The sequence below is a fragment of the Colobus angolensis genome, unplaced genomic scaffold (genome assembly GCF_000951035.1).
Source record: "Colobus angolensis palliatus isolate OR3802 unplaced genomic scaffold, Cang.pa_1.0 Scaffold452, whole genome shotgun sequence".
Classification (NCBI taxonomy): Eukaryota; Metazoa; Chordata; class Mammalia; order Primates; family Cercopithecidae; genus Colobus; species Colobus angolensis.
This window is the reverse complement of record NW_012117955.1, coordinates 624,262-643,420: the sequence shown is the minus strand read 5'-3', so window position 1 is coordinate 643,420 and position 19,159 is coordinate 624,262. Positions and strand designations below refer to the sequence as shown.

General features: G+C 38.3%; 1 protein-coding gene across 2 annotated transcripts in view; it reads right to left on the bottom strand.

Moving 5' to 3' along the window:
• NCOR1 (nuclear receptor corepressor 1) overlaps positions 1-19,159 on the bottom strand; it is a 190,811-nt gene that overhangs the window by 119,370 nt on the left and 52,282 nt on the right. The window contains exons 7-12 of one of the 2 annotated variants that reach the window (XM_011957970.1): positions 18,478-18,660; positions 12,153-12,266; positions 5,935-5,991; positions 4,543-4,595; positions 4,187-4,213; positions 2,044-2,110 (exon numbers count right to left, since the gene is read on the bottom strand). In XM_011957970.1, coding sequence (XP_011813360.1) covers positions 2,044-2,110; positions 4,187-4,213; positions 4,543-4,595; positions 5,935-5,991; positions 12,153-12,266; positions 18,478-18,660 — 501 coding nt within the window. The remainder of the gene's footprint in view (positions 1-2,043; positions 2,111-4,186; positions 4,214-4,542; positions 4,596-5,934; positions 5,992-12,152; positions 12,267-18,477; positions 18,661-19,159) is intronic. The other variant, XM_011957971.1, reaches the window with a different exon arrangement.

Sequence of the window (19,159 nt, the reverse complement as noted above, 5' to 3'; positions counted from 1 at the left end):
GTCAGGAGATCGAGACCATCCTGGGTAACCCGGTGAAACCCCGTCTCTACTAAAAAATACAAAAAACTAGCCGGGCGACGTGGCGGGCGCCTGTAGTCCCAGCTACTTGGGAGGCCGAGGCAGAAGAATGGCATAAACCCAGGAGGCGGAGCTTGCAGTGAGCTGAGATCCGGCCACTGCACTCCAGCCTGGGCGGCAGAGCGAGACTCCGTCTCAAAAAAAAAAAAAAGAAAGTGGTACTGGAGAAGAGAATATTGTCTTTCTCACATTCCACACTACACCCCACTCCCACTTCTCAATTACTCTTTTATGTCTTCTGTGTCTTTCACCCTTTCTCCATTTCCACTGGTACCCTCATAATCCAGGCCAACATCATCCCTCACATAGATCAAAACAATAGCTCCCATGCATTCTTCATGTTGTAGCCAAATGCAAATTCTTTTTTTTTTTTTTTTTGAGATGGAGTTTTGCTCTTGTTGCCCAAGCTGGAGTGCAATGGCACGATATCAGCTCACCGCAACCTCCGCCTCCCAGGTTCAAGTTATTCTCCTGCCTCAGCCTCCTGAGTAGCTGGGGTTACAGGCATGCGCCACCATGCCCAGCTAATTTTGTATTTTTAGTAGAGATGGAGTTTCTCCATGTTGGTCAGGCCGGTCTTGAACTCCCGACCTTAGATGATCCGCCGGCCTTGGCCTCCCAAAGCGCTGGGATTACAGGCGTGAGCCACTGTGCCCGCCCCGCTAAATGCAAATTCTTAAAATGCAAACCCGAACATTATGCAACCTCCAGGACAGTATACAACCTGGCTCTGGCTTCTCTCAACAGCCTCATTTCTCACCACACTGCCAGCTCAGTCTACACTCCCTCCAGCTCTCAGACCTTCACTTAAGCCACTCCCTCTGTGTATACAAGTTTGCAGAGAATTGGTTTTCCCCTGAAACTTCCCCTCATAACTCCTATCTGCCTTAGGTGTCCTCCTCAGTCATCCGTAGTCCACGACCACGGTGTGATCCAATACTATGACTGACCTGTCTGACTCCCAACACCTTAAGCTCCCCCAACTACTAAAGCCATATGGCTATCTTGCTCACCTTTGCAGAACAATATATGGCACAGAGTACACAGCCAAGTGATATTTAAGCAAATCGGTGAAAATACAAACCTTATAGTGTTTGCATCACCAGTGAACTTATTTAGTGAGTACCAGAATTACAACAAAATTACTTGGAAAGGAAAAAAAAAATACATGAGCTAATTTCTTACTTGATATTTATATGTTCTTGGCAAAAAAACAATTCAAGACCAGTAATTTAAGATTGTATGAAGGAACAGACTGGCATATTAGAACATTAGATGTTTTCCACCAAATAAAAGCTGCTGACTCTTGAGCTTTACAACTCATTAAACTGTCAGGTCATTAACTTAAGGCACAAAGTTCATTTTTGATGTCAATTTAAAGAGTAGCATTTATTTAATAGACACTTGAGTTTAAATGTAGTAACAGTTTATCTGTAAAATTAGTATAAACATATTATGAAAATAAAATTACTGGCATTATATTTTCTATAACTTAATTCCCATGTATATAACCACAAAACTTTTGGACTGCAAGTCATATAACAAAATATGGAAAACTATTTGAATTTGAAAAAGCTGAACCCTAGTTGACCCCATTTCTAATAAAAGAAAGAGTAGTAATATCTAATCAGCATGACTGCAACTTACCCACAACTATTTGAGGCTTAAGAAACTAAAGTATCTTTCATATTCTTTTAAACTACTCACCATTTTATTTTGACTAAATGAAAATGTGCTAGATAGATGACCAATGAAATTAATTTGATAATATTAAATATAAACTATGCTGTCAACATGTTACTACAATTAGATTTAAGTCATATATATATATGATTACTTTCTAAATCAGCACTTATCCTCGAATGGAGTCAAGGACCATTCTTACTAATAGCAGGAAAGTGAATGCCTAAATGAGCATGAATGGGAAAGCTATACAAATTTCAGTTAACAAGGATAGGACCTCACCCTTTGTTTTCTTGCATGATTTCTTCTTTTAAAAAATAAAATGAGTTTTTTCCTCATCACCTGGTTTCTAGAAGAGAAAAATACGGTTGCATGACATTAAGAAAAAGCACAATTTAATAATGCACTCACTTTTTTTCCAGAGACACTGGAAAATAGGCAAAGATCACTTAAGAATTTATGATGTAAACAAAGTTAATCCTAATCTTTTCACCCTGCAAAATAAGACTTTATAATTTTTGCAAAAATTAGAATGGACTAAAGTTCCTCCCATTCTACAGTAAGACTTTATACAAAATAGTTAACTTTCAATTAGCACATCCAATTATAAGGCAAATATTTGCAAATTAAAATTACAGTTACTTATCCTTCTTAACAACTCTGGTGACATAAACATCTTACTCTTTGAGGAAGGGAGGTAGAAGAGAAGGAAACGTTTTTACAGTTACCTCCCTACATCAGGTGCTAACCTCCCTTCTACGAGGAGAATGTATACCAACATATGTAGAGATAGGAGACTTCTGCTTTAAACAGAAGATTTTCTTCAGTCACAGAATGACACAATCCACTCTAAGAAGTAACGGAGGGCAATGTGACAAAACAGGAAGATTTCTAATATATCTTAATCACTTTTTAAATTGGAGGCATTGTGACCTTCAAAAACAATGACATGCAGGTTCAAATATAAATATTTATACCCCACCTATTTCCAGAAAGGATTTCAAGCTGATTATTCAAATACAAATACAAAGTCAAGTCAAGTAGAAGTAATTTTTGGGATTATCTGCCACTCAGGACTAACACTGACACTGGCTTCACTCAAATAAGCATGGACAATCAGGAGCTGGCTATATGAAAAAGTAGCCAAGAGATGAAAAGAATTATTAAAATGTACATTTGCTATTTCATACAAAGCAAATGACGGTGATGAAAGAATAGCTACTGAATGACTCATACAGATGCATGCAACTGAGGAAATATTTCAAAAGGTGTCATACAGGGAAGCATTACTACATACTCAATTTGCTCTAATTATAATTATATGTTACTCAAAAGCAAATGACAATGAACAAATACAATCTTAAATATTTGTTTCCTAGAAATTTAAATGAAGTCAGCCAGTCAGTAACCCATCTCAGGATAGTGTGCTGAGCACTAAATAGGCAATGTAGATGACATGAAATAAATTAGACAGGGCTACTCTCCAGACTGTATCAGGAGAAACACGACAACACCACAAACATAACACCGAGGCTTTGTGGGAAAAAAAAAAAAAGTCATTAAGTAGCCAACTAGATCTTATCTGCTCTTCTACTCTTTAAAAATGTTAAAACAGCTAAGCAGTTCCAAAACAAGGTATATTATATGTGAGTTTTGACCAACTTACTTCTAAGGGTTCTCAAGATCATAATAGCATCTCACAGAAAAATTCACAAATACATAAATTTTATTATGAACCACTTACTTAACAAAAGTTAAAATTATTCAAATTCAATTGTTTTCATGCATACTACCATGCAAATCATATTTGCCACCAGTTCTGCAAAGTAGTCAATAATTGCACATACTCTCAGTTAAGAAATTTTTAAAAAGAAAAAAGTATATATATATATATATATATATAAAATAGCAATGTGCTCATTAGTAACCATACTAGTAAATAATTATAATGTTCTGGTTATACTTAATAAAACACATAAAGTAGAAATATCACATTTTTGTCACAAACTAAGAATAAAGCACCTAAAACTCTCTTAAATTAAAAAAAAAAAAAAGATACCTATCTAGCTTCCTCTCTTACTTCAATCAGATCAAGAAATTAGATTTTCTTTTCACTTATTTTCTTATTCCAAAATCTGCATCCATAAAGGCCTGGTACTAGGATGAGCAAGGCTAAGCAAACTACATTCTGGAGCAGCCTCCTCACCCACGAGGTGACTGAGCGCTTCCAAGGCACCAGGACATTAAATGGCAGAAGGGTCTACAAATACCGTCATTAGCAAGAGTCATGGAAGGGATTTCCCTAGAATAGGATTTTGAATAATGATAAAATGATCCGTGGCACTTCTACTTTGCAATGGCAGATGTGGCTTGGTGGGGGACGGTGTCATCACTAGTCTTAAATGAAAAAGCTTCATTATCTTACTTCATCATGCGCCTTGCAGGTACTCCACTGAAAAAAAGACAAAACAGGAGGCAAAAAATTCAAGCCTCAAGGTAAGCCATTTCAATGTTAAGTATCCACCTTTTTTACTAGCAGATTATAAAACCAGCTAGTTTTATGCAATAATTTATTTCATTTTTTGGCCTCGGAAACTCAAAGCTGTTACCCCAACCCCCAAGAAGCCAGAGGAAGATAACATATAGTAAAACGACAGCAAATTACACAAATCTAAAACATACCTACACTATATTATAATAATGTCAGCAGATAACAAAAATGATCTCTTTATAGAATATATGGTCTTTAATTGAAGAACTCCAAAGATGATCAATACTTACGTCTTGATGTTCTCATGGTACACCTTGGTATCTGATGGCTGGTTATAGAGTGGCTATAAAAGAAATCAAATATTTGTATATAAAATGTTGTACATATATCTATGAAGAGACAAAGAAACATAATTTTAATGTAAGCACAGGTAAAGTACTAATGGATCTACATAATAACACGCCCTACCAAAACCTCCAAACTTCTATTTTATTTATTTATTTATTTTTTTAATTATACTTTAAGTTCCAGGGTACATGCGCACAACGTGCAGGTTTGTTACATATGTATACATGTGCTGTGTTGGTGTGCTGCACCAATTAACTTGTCATTTACATTAGGTATTTCTCCTAATGCTATCCCTCCCTCATCCCCCACCCCACGACAGGCCCCGGTGTGTGATGTTTCCCACCCTGTGTCCAAGTGTTCTCGTTGTTCAATTCCCACCTATGAGTGAGAACATACAGTGTTTGGTTTTCTGTCCTTGCGATAGTTTGCTCAGAATGATGGTTTCCAGCTTCATCCATGTCCCTACAAAGGACATGAACTCATCCTTTTTTATGGCTGCATAGCATTCCATGGTGTATATGCGCCACATTTTCTTAATCCAGTCTATCATTGATGGACATCTGGGTTGGTTCCAAGTTTTTGCTATTGTGAATAGTGCCACAACAAACATACGTGTGCATGTGTCTTTATAGTAGCATGATTTATAATCCTTTGGGTATATACCCAGTAATGGAATCACTGGGTCAAATGGTATTTGTAGTTCTAGATCCTCGAGGAATTGCCACACTGTCTTCCACAATGGTTGAACTAGTTTACACTCCCACCAACAGTGTAAAAGTGTTCCTATTAGTCCACATCCTCTCCAGCACCTGTTGTTTCCTGACTTTTTAATGATCACCATTCTAACTAGTATGAGATGGTACCTCACTGTGGCAAAAACTCCTAACTTTTAGATTCCCTGAATAACTGTTAATCCCATCTCCTGTCACTCCCATAATACAGTTTATAAATCCATTGTTTCCCATAATAAGTATATTTATGCACACATTTTTAATTTCAAAGTATTAATACTCCCTAATACTCAGGAGTATTAACCATTGTCACTATTTTAACAGTAACATTCAAAGAGTTTTCTAATTCTGTTCTTAATTCTCATTCTACCTGGAAGGATTAAATAGCTGCTCAAGCAAAAACAAGCCCAGGATGATGCTTCTGCAAAGGTCTGCAAAGGTAACCAAGTTCATTCATCATTACTTTAAACTTCATCTCAAACTCTGCTCAGCTACATCTCTCTTATTCCAAAATAAATGGATCATATTCCATCTTATCCCAAGAAAAACTACTACCCAAAAAAAAAAAATCACTGCAAATGAAAAAAGTAATTTCTTACTTACCAGTTCAACTTTTGGGCCAAGACCTTCAAAAATTTTATGAGCTTCTTCTGCTTTTTTCTAGAGATAAAGACATTGTTGTATCTAAGTGCAAAATCATTATTCAAAAATATTTATCTAAGACTAATCTATAGATGAACTTATCCTTATTTCCAAATATCCTTCTTCTGTATGATAGGCTGAAATATGTTCCAATTATTTTTTATTTTTTCTTAACTTGTAGTTACAATGATAAAAAAAACTCTGAAATTGTATTTTCATAGCTTTCCTCACCAAATTCAGTCAAAACTTAACACTTGTATTGAAAGCAATGCCTGAAGAATTGATGGTTTTTTTTTTTTTTTTTTTTGAGATGGAGTCTCGCTCTGTCGCCCAGGCTGGAGTGCAGTGGCCAGATCTCAGCTCACTGCAAGCTCCGCCTCCCGGGTTCCCGCCATTCTCCTGCCTCAGCCTCCCGTGTAGCTGGGACTACAGGCGCCCGCCACCTCGCCCGGCTAGTTTTTTGTATTTTTTAGTAGAGACGGGGTTTCACCGGGTTACCCAGCCTGGTCTCGAACTCCTGACCTCAGGTGATCCGCCCGTCTCGGCCTCCCAAAGTGCTGGGATTACAGGCTTGAGCCACCGCGCCCGGCCCAGAATTGATGTTTTTAAAAAGCAAATAATTATATTAAAAATCTGGAGAGAGGGAATGAAAATTCACTATTAGAAACAAATCCCCCAAACGTTCTACATAAACTCGTATTATCTCTAACAGAAACTTTTTAAAGCAATAATATACCATAAAATGGCCACTCTTTACTGTGGTAAGCCACACTGATCTCTTTGAAGAAAAGCTGTTAATGAGCTAATTTTCTAGTTACAAGGAATCCTTAGTAATAGCTGAACAACAAAGAAAACCGCTAACTTGAATTATTCAAAGTGCTCAGTAGTTAAAAAACGCTGAATTATATGTATTTGTAACATGTTATTTCCGTCCCCCCTCCTCTTTTTTTTTTGAGACAGGGTCTCACTCTGTCGCCCAGGCTGGAACACAATAGCACCATCATAGCTCACTGCAGCCTCAACTTCCTGGACTCAAATAATGTCCCCAACTCAGCCTCCAAAAGCTCTTCTATTACAGGTGTGAACCACAGCACCCAGTTGCTATTTTGTTTTTGTTTTTTCTTTTTTTTTGAGATGGAGTCTCGCTCTGTCGCCCAGGTTAGAGTGTAGTGGAGCGATCTCGGCTCACTGCCAGCTCCACCTCCTGGGTTCACGCCATTCTCCTGCCTCAGCCTCCCGAGTAGCTGGGACTACAGGCACCCGCCACCATGCCTGGCTAATTTTTTGTGTTTTTAGTAGAGATGGGGTTTCACCGTGTTAGCCAGGATGGTCTCGATCTCTTGACCTTGTGATCTACCCGCCTCGGCCTCCCAAAGTGCTGGGATTACAGGCGTGAGCCACTGTGCCCGGCCCCAGTTGCTATTTTCAAAAGTAAAATAATCTAGACCAAAGTGTTACCTAGCAGAAATCTTCCCTTGCTAAGATTAATCAATCAATACTTTGGCAACAAAAATTTTAACTTAAGACTCTCATATGTTCGTATTAGAATTTGTATTCTAAGTCTACAGACATAAGTAAATAACTCTTCAAACATATGTACGGTATGTCCTATGTGCCAAGCACTCACTAGACACTAAGAAAATAATGAATAAGATAAGCCTTCCCACCATAAGAAGATGAGGGGTCTTGAAAGTTTTCCTAGAGAAAATGATACTTGAACTGGGGCTTGAGGTAAGAGTGTGCTCGGCAGAAAAGACAAAACATGGGGCCACGTGACAGCAGGGGCAACATAGTGGGGTAAATATATTACTAACAAGACAACATCCAAAACCTCCTCTGGTGGGATATTACTAAGAAAAGAGTATGGGGCAAGGGCCAGACAGGTAAGCATGTAAACATCAATAAAAGCTCAGGTTATTCCGTATAAAGTGGGAAATCATCAAAAGGTTCTATTTGGAGAATCATTAAATGGGAGAAAATATGAAAGATGGGTTAGAAAGAAAAGACTGAAGAGTGAGACTCAATAACTGTGTGGGAGATGAAGGCTCAAATTAAGCTAATGATAAAGGTAGAGGAAAGACGCGCAAGACCAGACCAATATTTAGGAGGTGGGGCTAACGCTCTTCACTGATTACCTCAACATACATGAAGAGGCAGAGAGAAGGGATGCTGGCCTAGATGACCAGAGGTGCTGGCACAGAATATACTTCCTACCATCACCCTTTTCTTTCTTCTGATGTCACATTCTCTTGCAAATCAACCCATCAAAATATAAACAAGGCAGGTCGCGGTGAGCCTGTAATACCAACACTTTGGGAGGCTGAGGCAGGTGGATCACTTGAGGTCAGGAGTTCAAGACCAGCCTAAAAACATGGAGAAACCCGGTCTCTACAAAAAATGCAAAAATTAGCCAGGCAAGGTGGCATGTGCCTATAATCCCAGCTACTTGGGAGGCTGAGGCGGGAGAATCACTTGAAACCGGGAGGCGGAGGTTTCAGTGAGCCAAGATCGTGCCACTGCACTCCAGCCTGGGCAACAGAGCAAGGCTCCACCTCAAAAAAACAAAAATTTTATACACACACACACGATATTCCGCAAATTTCTCCAGTAGAGCCCAATAATCACCTTTCTATAAGTATTATTCTTCTGAAATTAGAATATTTACAAATATTTTTGGAACTTACAACTGATAGGGTAATATCAAATAGAACTGTTAAAAATAGTCTGTTTAGAGACTAAACAAACAGACTGAAATTTAACTATGATGCAAGTCGACTTTTCTCAGGAAGTCAACTTTAAAATTAACACTTTGGGGCAGTTTTTTTCCTCCCACTAACTTTCTAAATAAAAGAAACGGTCCCTCGATCTCTTAAGCTACACTTGGCTTAATTCCAACTAGTGCAGACCGATGTCACACAAGGAATAAGAGGGAGGTGTACTTCTGTAATTACCCCTTTTCTCCTTGCCTATGGCGCTGAAACAGATATGCTCATTCATTAAAAAATGCTAAAGAGACAGGGAGGGCCTTTCAAAGGGAGCATATTGGGGCAGAAAAAGCCTTGGGGAGTACATATGAGAAAGACTGGGTTCTAGGCCCACTGTGCTCTCCTCCTTCCCTCCGGGAGCTCCCTGTTACAATCGTGAAACTGCACAGGTACATGTATAAAACATACATAAAAAAGAGATGAGACCAGAAATGGGGGCTCACACGTGTAATCTCAATACTTTGGGAGACTGAAGCAGGAGGATCATTTGAAGCCAGGAGTTCAAGACCTAGTGAGACCCTGTCTGCTAAGGAATAAAAGAGGCCGGGTGCAGTGGCTGACGTCTGTAATCCCAACACTTTGGGAGGCCGAGATGGGTAAATGACCTGAGCCCAGGAGTTCAAGACCAGCCTGGCCAACATGGCGAAACCCCGTCTCTACTAAAAATACAAAAATTAGCTGAGTGTGGTGGTTCACACCTGTAATCCCAATTACTTGGGAGGCTGACACAGGAGAATTGCTTGAACCAGGGAGGCGGAGGTTGCAGTGAGCCGAGATCGCGCCACAGCACTCCAGCCTCAGGCACAAAGCAAAATTCTGTCTCAAAAAAAAAAAGAAGAAGAAAAGAAAAAGAAGGAAAAGAGAGGGAGGAGAAGAGGGAGAGGGAGACTAGGAGAGGGTGGAGAAGAAAAATAAAAGAAAAAAAGGAAAAGGAAGATGACTTCTATAGTTGCTGTGGGTTAGAAAAAATCTTCACTGTAGGAAGGCAAGTCTAATACTAAAACAGATTTCAGATTTGGTTTTCTTCATAGAATGAACAACAAACCAAATATGGAAATGTTAAAACAGAAAGAAGAGGTGTAAAAGTAGTTTTCAAGTTTTGCTAATATGCACCAAGAAACACTATACTAATAAAAACATCTATATATAAAAATTAAACACAAATTAAATTCTCTATTAGATCAGATCTTGTTTAATAGTATTCAGTCCTCAAATCCCAGTGAGGCAATCACAGAATTCACTAATATTGTAAGACAAGGCTCATTAATAAATTAGATCTATTAATAATTATTACCAAATCCAATGTATTTGAAAAATAATTCACACTAAAAAAAAAGTTACAAAACTTAAAAAAAAAAAAAAAAACTATCAAATCTCCATTGGTATCACCACTAATGCTTATTTACTTGATCCCTGAGGTCACAGTCACAAACTGGCTATGGAGCCCATGAGCCCACAAAAGTGTTTTGCAGCTATACAGAGGACTTTTTTTTTTTTTAAAACAAATCAGAGATTTCACATAAAACCCCTATTTTGGGCTCTTCTTAAACAAGGGAGCAACTGTATATCCTGGGCCACAGCCCCCATCTTAGGCATGGTCACCTCCTTCCCTTTCTTTACTGGATTTATCTTCATGTGGACTGTTGCGGCCATACAATAAATTGGACTAATGTTGAACCCAGCCAAGAAAATAATGTTAATTGCCCGTATTTTAACTTGCCCATAACACTTACCATTACCATCAGTATATTTCTGATGACTCTCAGTAATCTACTTGATACATATATATCTAAATCCAAGATCATTCCTATAAAAGCTAATTTCTTTAGCTTTTAAGTTCAGGAGTACATGTGCATAAATATTTATTAATTCACAATTGCTTTACTTAAGGTCAATTTCCTTTAGGCTGTGGACTACCATAAAGTTACAGACTGTATGTATAAGACAGACTGACAGATGAATCCTCTCACTACAAATCAAATAAATCAAAACAACAATTCCAAATTTTACCCGATGATCACACCTTTATCTAAAAAGCCTATACTATCCCACAGTATACAACATATTATCATCTTTTTTTTTTTTTTTTTTTTTTGAGACGGAGTCTTGCTCTGTCGCCCGGGCTGGAGTGCAGTGGCCAGATCTCAGCTCACTGCAAGCTCTGCCTCCCGGGTTTACGCCATTCTCCTGCCTCAGCCTCCCGAGTAGCTGGGACTACAGGCGCCCCCGCCACCTCGCCCGGCTAGTTTTTTGTATTTTTAGTAGAGACGGGGTTTCACCATGTTAGCCAGGATGGTCTCAATCTCCTGACCGCCAGGATGGTCTCGATCTCCTGACCTCGTGATCCGCCCATCTCGGCCTCCCAAAGTGCTGGGATTACAGGCTTGAGCCACTGCGCCCGGCTGCATATTATCATCTTTTGCACTGTGGACTTCTGGAAGCCCACTGTTAAACAGACACTTTCTTCATATTGAGGTAAAATCAGTTTCCCTCTAACAGCTAGTTCCTGGGCCATATTCTGGACAAAACTAACTTTGATATTACAAAAATGATTCATAGAATTCATGGCTGGCTTTTCTGAATCCACGAACTGATCCATTAAGAGTACGAAAGTAAACCTAAAAAAGCAAAGTCTACCTAAAGGTCAAAATCTACCTTGAACTTTTTTTTTTTTTTTTTTTTTTGAGACCTGAGTTTTGGTCTGTTGTCCAAACAGACCCAAACAGCTGAGATGAAGTGGCTCAATCTCGGCTCACTACAACCTCTACCTCCTGGGAGCAACCGATTCTCCCGCCGCAGCCTCTCGAGTAGCTGGGACTACAGGCATGCACCACCACGCTTGGCTAATTTTTGTATTTTTAGTAGACACGGGGTTTCTCCATGTTGGCCAGGCTGGTCTCGAACTCCTGACCTCAAGTGAGCCACCATGCCCCGCCTTGAACTTTTTAACTGAAGTTCAAACCACAGCCCAACTACGATGGACTGTGAACTAATGCTGATAAGAAAGTTCATTTCCACATGCAATGACCTATCTTTACTAAAATGTTATCAGTAGTCAGCATTAAACATCATTTATTATGTGAAAAATTGCAGAATGGTTGTTTTGTATTATATGCTACCAAACTTCCTTGCCAGTATTCATTTAAGACTCAGCTGACAAAATTTTACTGATTATTTATATAATGTATAATGTAAAATGAAATATTACATAATTTAAGGCACAACTGTAAACTTTCTTTCAATTGATAAGGAAAAAAACACCAAGCTTCAGTCAGCCAAAGTTATGAACATTCAAACTTAAAGAGAAATCAGGTTTTAATAAAATTAAAATTATACCAGCATACATTCAAAACTGAAAAGGGCAGAGTCAAGTGGGTTTAAAGGCCTGTGCTGCCAGAGATGGTATGAGCTTACCCGATTCTCATCATAAATAATTTGGACAATACTGCGGTGTTTCTGCTCCACAGGAGGAGGGGACACGGGCTTCTCAGGCTCAGGAGGTTTAGCTGCCTCTTCTTCAAGCTGTTGCTAAGAGACCCAGAAAGAAACAGTCAAGCAAATGCTGCACACCACACCCAGCAGTGATTAACCGCTGGAGATAACACAGGCTACTAAGCTTTGCTTGTAGATTCTGTAGGGTAACCAATTAATCCACAAGGGTCTCATGGACCAAGAGCTCAAAGAGAATTAACCAGATTTATTTCATAATCAAACAACATAAATTTTCATAAGATACAGAGTTAAAAAAAAAAAACTAAGAGGAAGCATCCTTTAAGATTTTAATTCTGACAAACTTAAAGCAAAATAATAAGAGAAATTAAATTTAATGAAGGTACTCTACATACCTCTATCACAATGACCTTTGACAGCACTGAAAAAACACTCTTACATGTTATAGATACACAGTATACATTAATATTTGCTGGGCAGAATATGGCAGAAAGGAGTTCAAGGGTTAATCCTTAACTCAGCATGGCACCATGCCACCCTCAACACCCAACCTTCACATGTTACAGTGCTCCAGTCAAAGGGCAATCAACAAAACTACAAAAATATAGACTGTTGGTGTGCGCAAGTATAGAGAAAAAGCTAACTGTATTAGCGTGCCGGAGTCTGAGCCTCAGGGTCACCCTTTATAGGTGGTGTGATCCTAGGAACCTTTCTGGGTACTTAGGTCAATCTTTTTTTTTCTTTTATCTTTTTTTCTTTTTTTTTTTGAGATGGAGTCTTGCTCTGTCACCAAGTCTGGAGTAGAATGGTGCTCACTGCAACCTCCGCCTCCACGGTTCAAGCAATTCTCCTGCCTCAGCCTCCTGAGCAGCTAGGATTACAGGCACCCACCACCATGCCCGGCTAATTTTTGTATTTTTTTTTTTAGTAGAGATGGGGTTTCACCATGTTGGTCAGCCTGGTCTCGAACTCCTGACCTCAGGTGATCCACCCACCTTGGCCTCCCAAAGTGCTGGGATTGCCCATGTGAGCCACCACGCCTGGCTCCCTTAAGTCAACATTAAACAAACACCTAAACTACTCATAAATAAAGTAGGGATAATAATACTACCTATCATACAGCTTTTTGAAAAGACTAAATGACTTAACATATATATAAAGCATATTACCACTATAAATTGTAAATATTACTGAGTATTACCAGTGAAGCAAGCAGGGACTTGTCTGCTTTGTCCACTGCTTTTTTCCAACACCTAAACCAGTGCCTGATACCTAGTTAATGCTTTAAAAATATCCACATGAATAAATTTAGCATAAGTTCACTGCCTAACATGATAAAAGAAAAATTAGGTAAAGACAAATTAAGGTTAAGTCTAGTATAGCCTACAGGAAAAAATGATCTACACTACTAAATAAGACTGACAGGCTGGGTGCAACAGCTCACATTTGTAATCCCAGCACTTTGGGAGAACAAGAAGGTGGATCACTTGAGCCCAGGAGTTCAAGACCAGCCTGGCCAACATGGTGAAATTCCATTTCTATTAAAGATACAAAAAATTAGCTCAGCGTGGTGGCGCGCGCCCGTAACCCCACCTACTCAGGAGGCTGAGGCAGAAGAATCGCTTGAACCCAGGAGGTGGAGGTTGCAGTAAGCCAAGATCACACCATTGTACTCCAGCCTGGGTGACAGGGGGAGACTCCGCCTCAAAAAAATAAAATAAATAAGGGTGATAGTCAAAGCTCCCAGTACTGTAAATCAGACCATACCCAAATGAAAGCATAAAAATACACCAAGAGGGAGTTTCTGAATCTATTCTGGCTCAGAAGGCTACCTGATTAGAAAAAAAATTTTTTTTAAATAATAATAAATAACTACCAAGAGAGTGTAAACTGTATGGAACACTTCCACTTTTTGGAATTATAAGTACTCTTGCAGTCTGTTATCTGTATAAGCAAAAGAAAGATTTGGAAATTCTGAGATCATTTTTATCGTAAAGGGTTCTTCAATGATCCCCTTTCTTTCCTGCTTAGAGGGCCTTCTTTTATTTATTTATTTAGTTAGTTAGTTAGTTATTTTTTTTTGAGACGGAGTCTTGCTGTGTCGCCCAGGCTGGAGTGCAGTGGCGCCATCTCGGCTCACTGTAAGCTGCACCTCCCAGGTTCATGCCACTCTCCTGCCTCAGTCCTTCTTGCAGAATCCTTGTAGGCCAGGCGCGGTGGTTCACGCCTGTAATCCCAGCACTCTGTGAGGCCGAGGTGGGCAGATCACGAGGTCAGGAGATCGAGACCATCCTGGCTAACACAGTGAAACCCCGTCTCTACTAAAAATACAAAAAAAAATTAGCCGGGTGTGGTGGCGGGTGCCTGTAGTCCCAGCTACTCGGGAGGCTGAGGCAGGAGAATGGCGTGAACCCGAGAGGTGGAGCTTGCAGTGAGCCAAGATCACGCCACCGCACTCCAGCCTGGGCGACAGGGCGAGACTCCGTCTCAAAAAAAAAAAAAAAAGAAGGGAAAAAAAAAAAGATTCCTTGTTAAGGAATAAACACATCACACTTTGTTCTTAGTACCCAAATAGCCCTGGGACAAAACCATTACACTTCAAAGGCTAAAAGCAAACACACACACACTCCCTCCTCATCTGTTTTTGTTTTTTTGTTTTGTTCTTTTGAGACGGAGTCTCACTCTTTTTGCCGAGGCTGGAGCACAGTGGCACAATCTCGGCTCTCTGCAACCTCCACCTCCGGGGTTCAAGTGATTCTCCTGCCTCAGCCTGCCAAGTAGAGTAGCTGCAATTACAGGCACCCGCCACCACGCCCAGCTAATTTTTTCTATTTTTAGTAGAGGTGGGGTTTCACCATGTTGGCCAGGCTGGTCTCAAACTCCTGACCTCAGGTGATCCGGCCTGCTTCAGCCTCCCAAAGTGCTGGGATTACAGGTTGAACCACCAAGCCTGGCCCTGGTTGTTCTTTTACATTAACTTTACAATGTATTTGCCATGTTTTAAAAATAAATTTAATTGGAATTTTATTAAACTGTATGAGACATGATTTAATGCAAGATGAACACACAGTATTATTACTGTTTCCATCCAGCTATGGCATATTTCTTTGTTTTCTCTAGTTGTCTTTTATATCTCTCAATAAAATTTGTGGCTCTGGTACATTTCATAATAATTATACACTGTATTTCATTATTTCTAATTATTATAATGGATTACATGCACATTTACTATATACCAGATATTATGCAATATATTCATTATCTGAGTTCATAAAACAATCATGTGATTTAGTTGGTATTATTACTAGATTATTACCATTGTACAAGTAAAGAAAATAAGGACAAAAGAAAGAAAAGAGACTCAGCAAAATCAAACCAATAAAGACTTAACTAGAATTGTTGGGCATATAATAAAAATTTAATACAACTCAATGAAAGCAAAAAAACGTTTTAAAAAATGACCAGGCAGATTTGAAAAGGAGTCAAACAGGAACTCCAGAAATAAAAATATAATTGTTGAAACTGAAGACAGATTTGACAGCAGATTACATATACTTGAAAAGGAAAATGTAAACTGGAAGACAGGCTGAAGAAATTGCTCAGAATGAAGCCCAAAGAAGTAAAAAAATAAGAAAGAGAAACAAGAGATAGGGAAGACAAGAGTGATAAGATGTCACAACTAACAGGAATTTCGTAAGTAGAACAAGAAACTGTTAGAAAGGTTTTGTAAAAAAGATAATGGCTTGGAATTTTCCCAAAGTGATGAAAAACTCCACCCTTCATATTCAGGAAGCTCAAGCTGGATAGATTTAAAAGAAAAAGAAAATACCTAAATGTATCATCATAAAAATAACGGAACCCCGAAGAAAAGAATATATTGAAAACAACCAGAGAGAAAATTCACATTATCCATTAAAGAATACAGATTTAGACCAAGAGCTAATGTCTTAAAAGTGGAAGCAAGAAGACAATATACTAAGACAAAATAATTACATACCAAATTAATATATCTTTTAATAAACAGGCCAAATATAAGACAATATTTAAGTCATAAAAACCAAACAAATACTTAATTTGCCAACTAAGAGACCTTCACTAAAGGAAATTCTAAGATATGTTCTTCAGTAGAAGGGTGTTCCCCTAGATGGAAGACTTGAGTTGAGAGAAGAAATGGTGAGCAAGTAAGAAGACAAATATATAGGTAAATATAAATGAACACGGACTATACAACATGTAGTTTTCAGTGGATTAAGAACAAGATGAGAAGCAAAACTATGAAACTTCTAAAAATAATACAGTAAAACTACCTTAATAACCCCAGGGGGTTTTCATATAAAACCTAAACAAATTCTGTTCATCAAAAAAAAAAACACTATCAGGATCAAAGTCCCAAATATAAGAGGTAAAACTATAAAATTCATAGAAAACATAGGTATAAATCTGTGACCATGAATTAGGCAATGGGTCTCAGATACAACACCAAATGCAAGAGTGACAAAAGGAAAAAACAAACTGGACTTCATCAAAATTCAAAACTTCTGTACATCACAGGATAGTATCAGGAAAGTGAAAGAACCCACAGAATGAGAGAAAATATCTATTAAGTCATATATCTGATGAGGAATTCATGTCCAGAATATATAAAGAATTCTTAGAATAACAAAAAGACAACCCAATTAAATAATGAGCAAACAATCTAAATGAACATTTATCTAAAAAGATATACATATGGCCAATCAGCACATGAAAAGATGCTCTACATCATTAGTCATTAAGGATATGAAAATGAAAACTACAACTAGATACCACTTCACATCTATAAGGATGGCTATATTTTTTTAAAAAAGGAAAATAACAGATGTTGGCAAGGAGGTAGGAAAAAATGGAACCTCCATACACTGCTGGTAAGAATATAAAATGGCACAGACTTTGGAAAACAGTTTTGAAGTTTTTCAAAAATTTAAACATAGATTTACCATATGCCCACTCGTGGATATATAAAGAAAATTGTAAAAATACGTCCACACAAAAACGAGTACATGAATCTCATCACAGTACATTATTAATCACAGTCAAAAAAATGAACACAACTCAAATATCCATCAACTAATGAATGGATAAACAAAACATAATATACTCAAGCAATGGGATTCAGGCATAAAAAGTAATGAAGTGCTGAGACAAGATACAACATGCATGAATCAGGACATGCTAAATAAATGAAGCCAAACATAAGAGGTCACATATGATTCTGTTTTATCTGATATTTGGCACATGCTAATGCACAGACACAGAGAATAGATTAGTGGTTGTCAGGGGCTGGGGAAAGGGGGAAATGGGGAGTAACTGCTAGTAGGTATGCAGTTCCTTTTTGAAATGATAAAAATGTTCTAGAATTAGAGAGTGGTGATAGCTGTACAACTTTATGAATACATTAAAAGCACTTAAAGCGCCTATAGTCCCAGCTACTCGGGAGGCTGATGCAGGAGAATTGCTTGAACCTGGGAGGCGGAGGTTGCAGTGAGCCAAGATTGCACCACTGCACTCCAGCCTGGGTGACAGAGTTAGACTCCAAATCAGAAGAAAAAAAAAAAATGCACTTAGTGTACACTTAGAGTGAATACTGGCTAAAAGTGTATTCACTATAGGCAAATCTTCTATATACATATCTGACAAGGGACTTGAGGAAATCCTAAAAATTTCAAAGACAAAATAGAATACAGACAAAAGACTTGAACAATGCACATAGGGAACTCAAATAACCCATAAACAAATGAAAATAAGCTCAGCCTCCTTCAAAACCACAGAGAAGACTATCTCATATCTGAAAAAATGGTATCAAGTAAAGGCACGAATGTGCACAAACCAGTACTCACATAAGCTGCCAGTGGGAATGTAAAATGGTGTTACTTCTTAGCAAATTTGGTATCATTTATTAAATAGTTCACTGTGCATAATCTTGGGCCAAGTACTGCCAATTCCTGGGCACATGCCCTAGAAAAATCTCTACATGTGAACCAAAAACCAGCACCATTGTACGGAATAGGAAAAAAAAAATCAAAAATAGAATGGACAAACAAATTTCACCCTCTACAATCACATAATCAGAGAGTGCAGCAAGGAAAATGAATGAATGTAAGAAAACCACAATAGTAACAAAAAACAGCAAGTCAGAATATATAAGGCATGATTCCTTTTATGTAAAGTTTCAAAATATGGAAAACTCAAAAATATCTTCTGTAGGGAGACAAACATACATTCTTAGAATATATTAAGCAAAGACATTTACTTGTTTCTTTTTCAGTTTAAGGATCTGCTGTTCTACTTTTGCAATTTCTCGATCTACACGATCCATACTCTGTATTAACTCTTCCTTTGAAAGTTTCGAAGGTGAAGCATTTTGATCATCTCCACATGGTTGCCCCGAAATTGGAGAGGATGGAGCTTCATGTTTGCCTCCGAATGCTGGATCCTTTAGAGAATAAAACGAAGAAAAACAATTTATTTCTCACTAATAGAGTCCAGATTGCCTTAAATGAAAAAGTCAGTTTTAAACCACAGCAGAGCCATGTGTACTATGTCTCTAATGAAACTTCTAGTAGTAACTTTCATATTCACATACATGCAAATTCACACCTCACTTATAGTTTAGATATACCATGTACTATTTTGAAGACCCTAAAAGCTATACAAAGTGAGGTGAGTTACTGTTGTTCAGCCTCTAGTGTAACAATACCGAAACTATAGAGAATTTATAGGTAAATAACGCAACCATGACAAAGGAAGATACCAATTTCTCAGCCATTTCCTTGCAATGGCTCTTCAAATGGTCTGAAAAAGTGGCTGGGAAATAGTATTATTCCAGGCAAAACCTGTGTGCCCACCCAACTTAACAACTATAACATGGCCAAGAGTTCCTATCAAAAGTTTTCAGGCTTTCCAAACCAAAATTGAGGTACACAAGTCAGAGA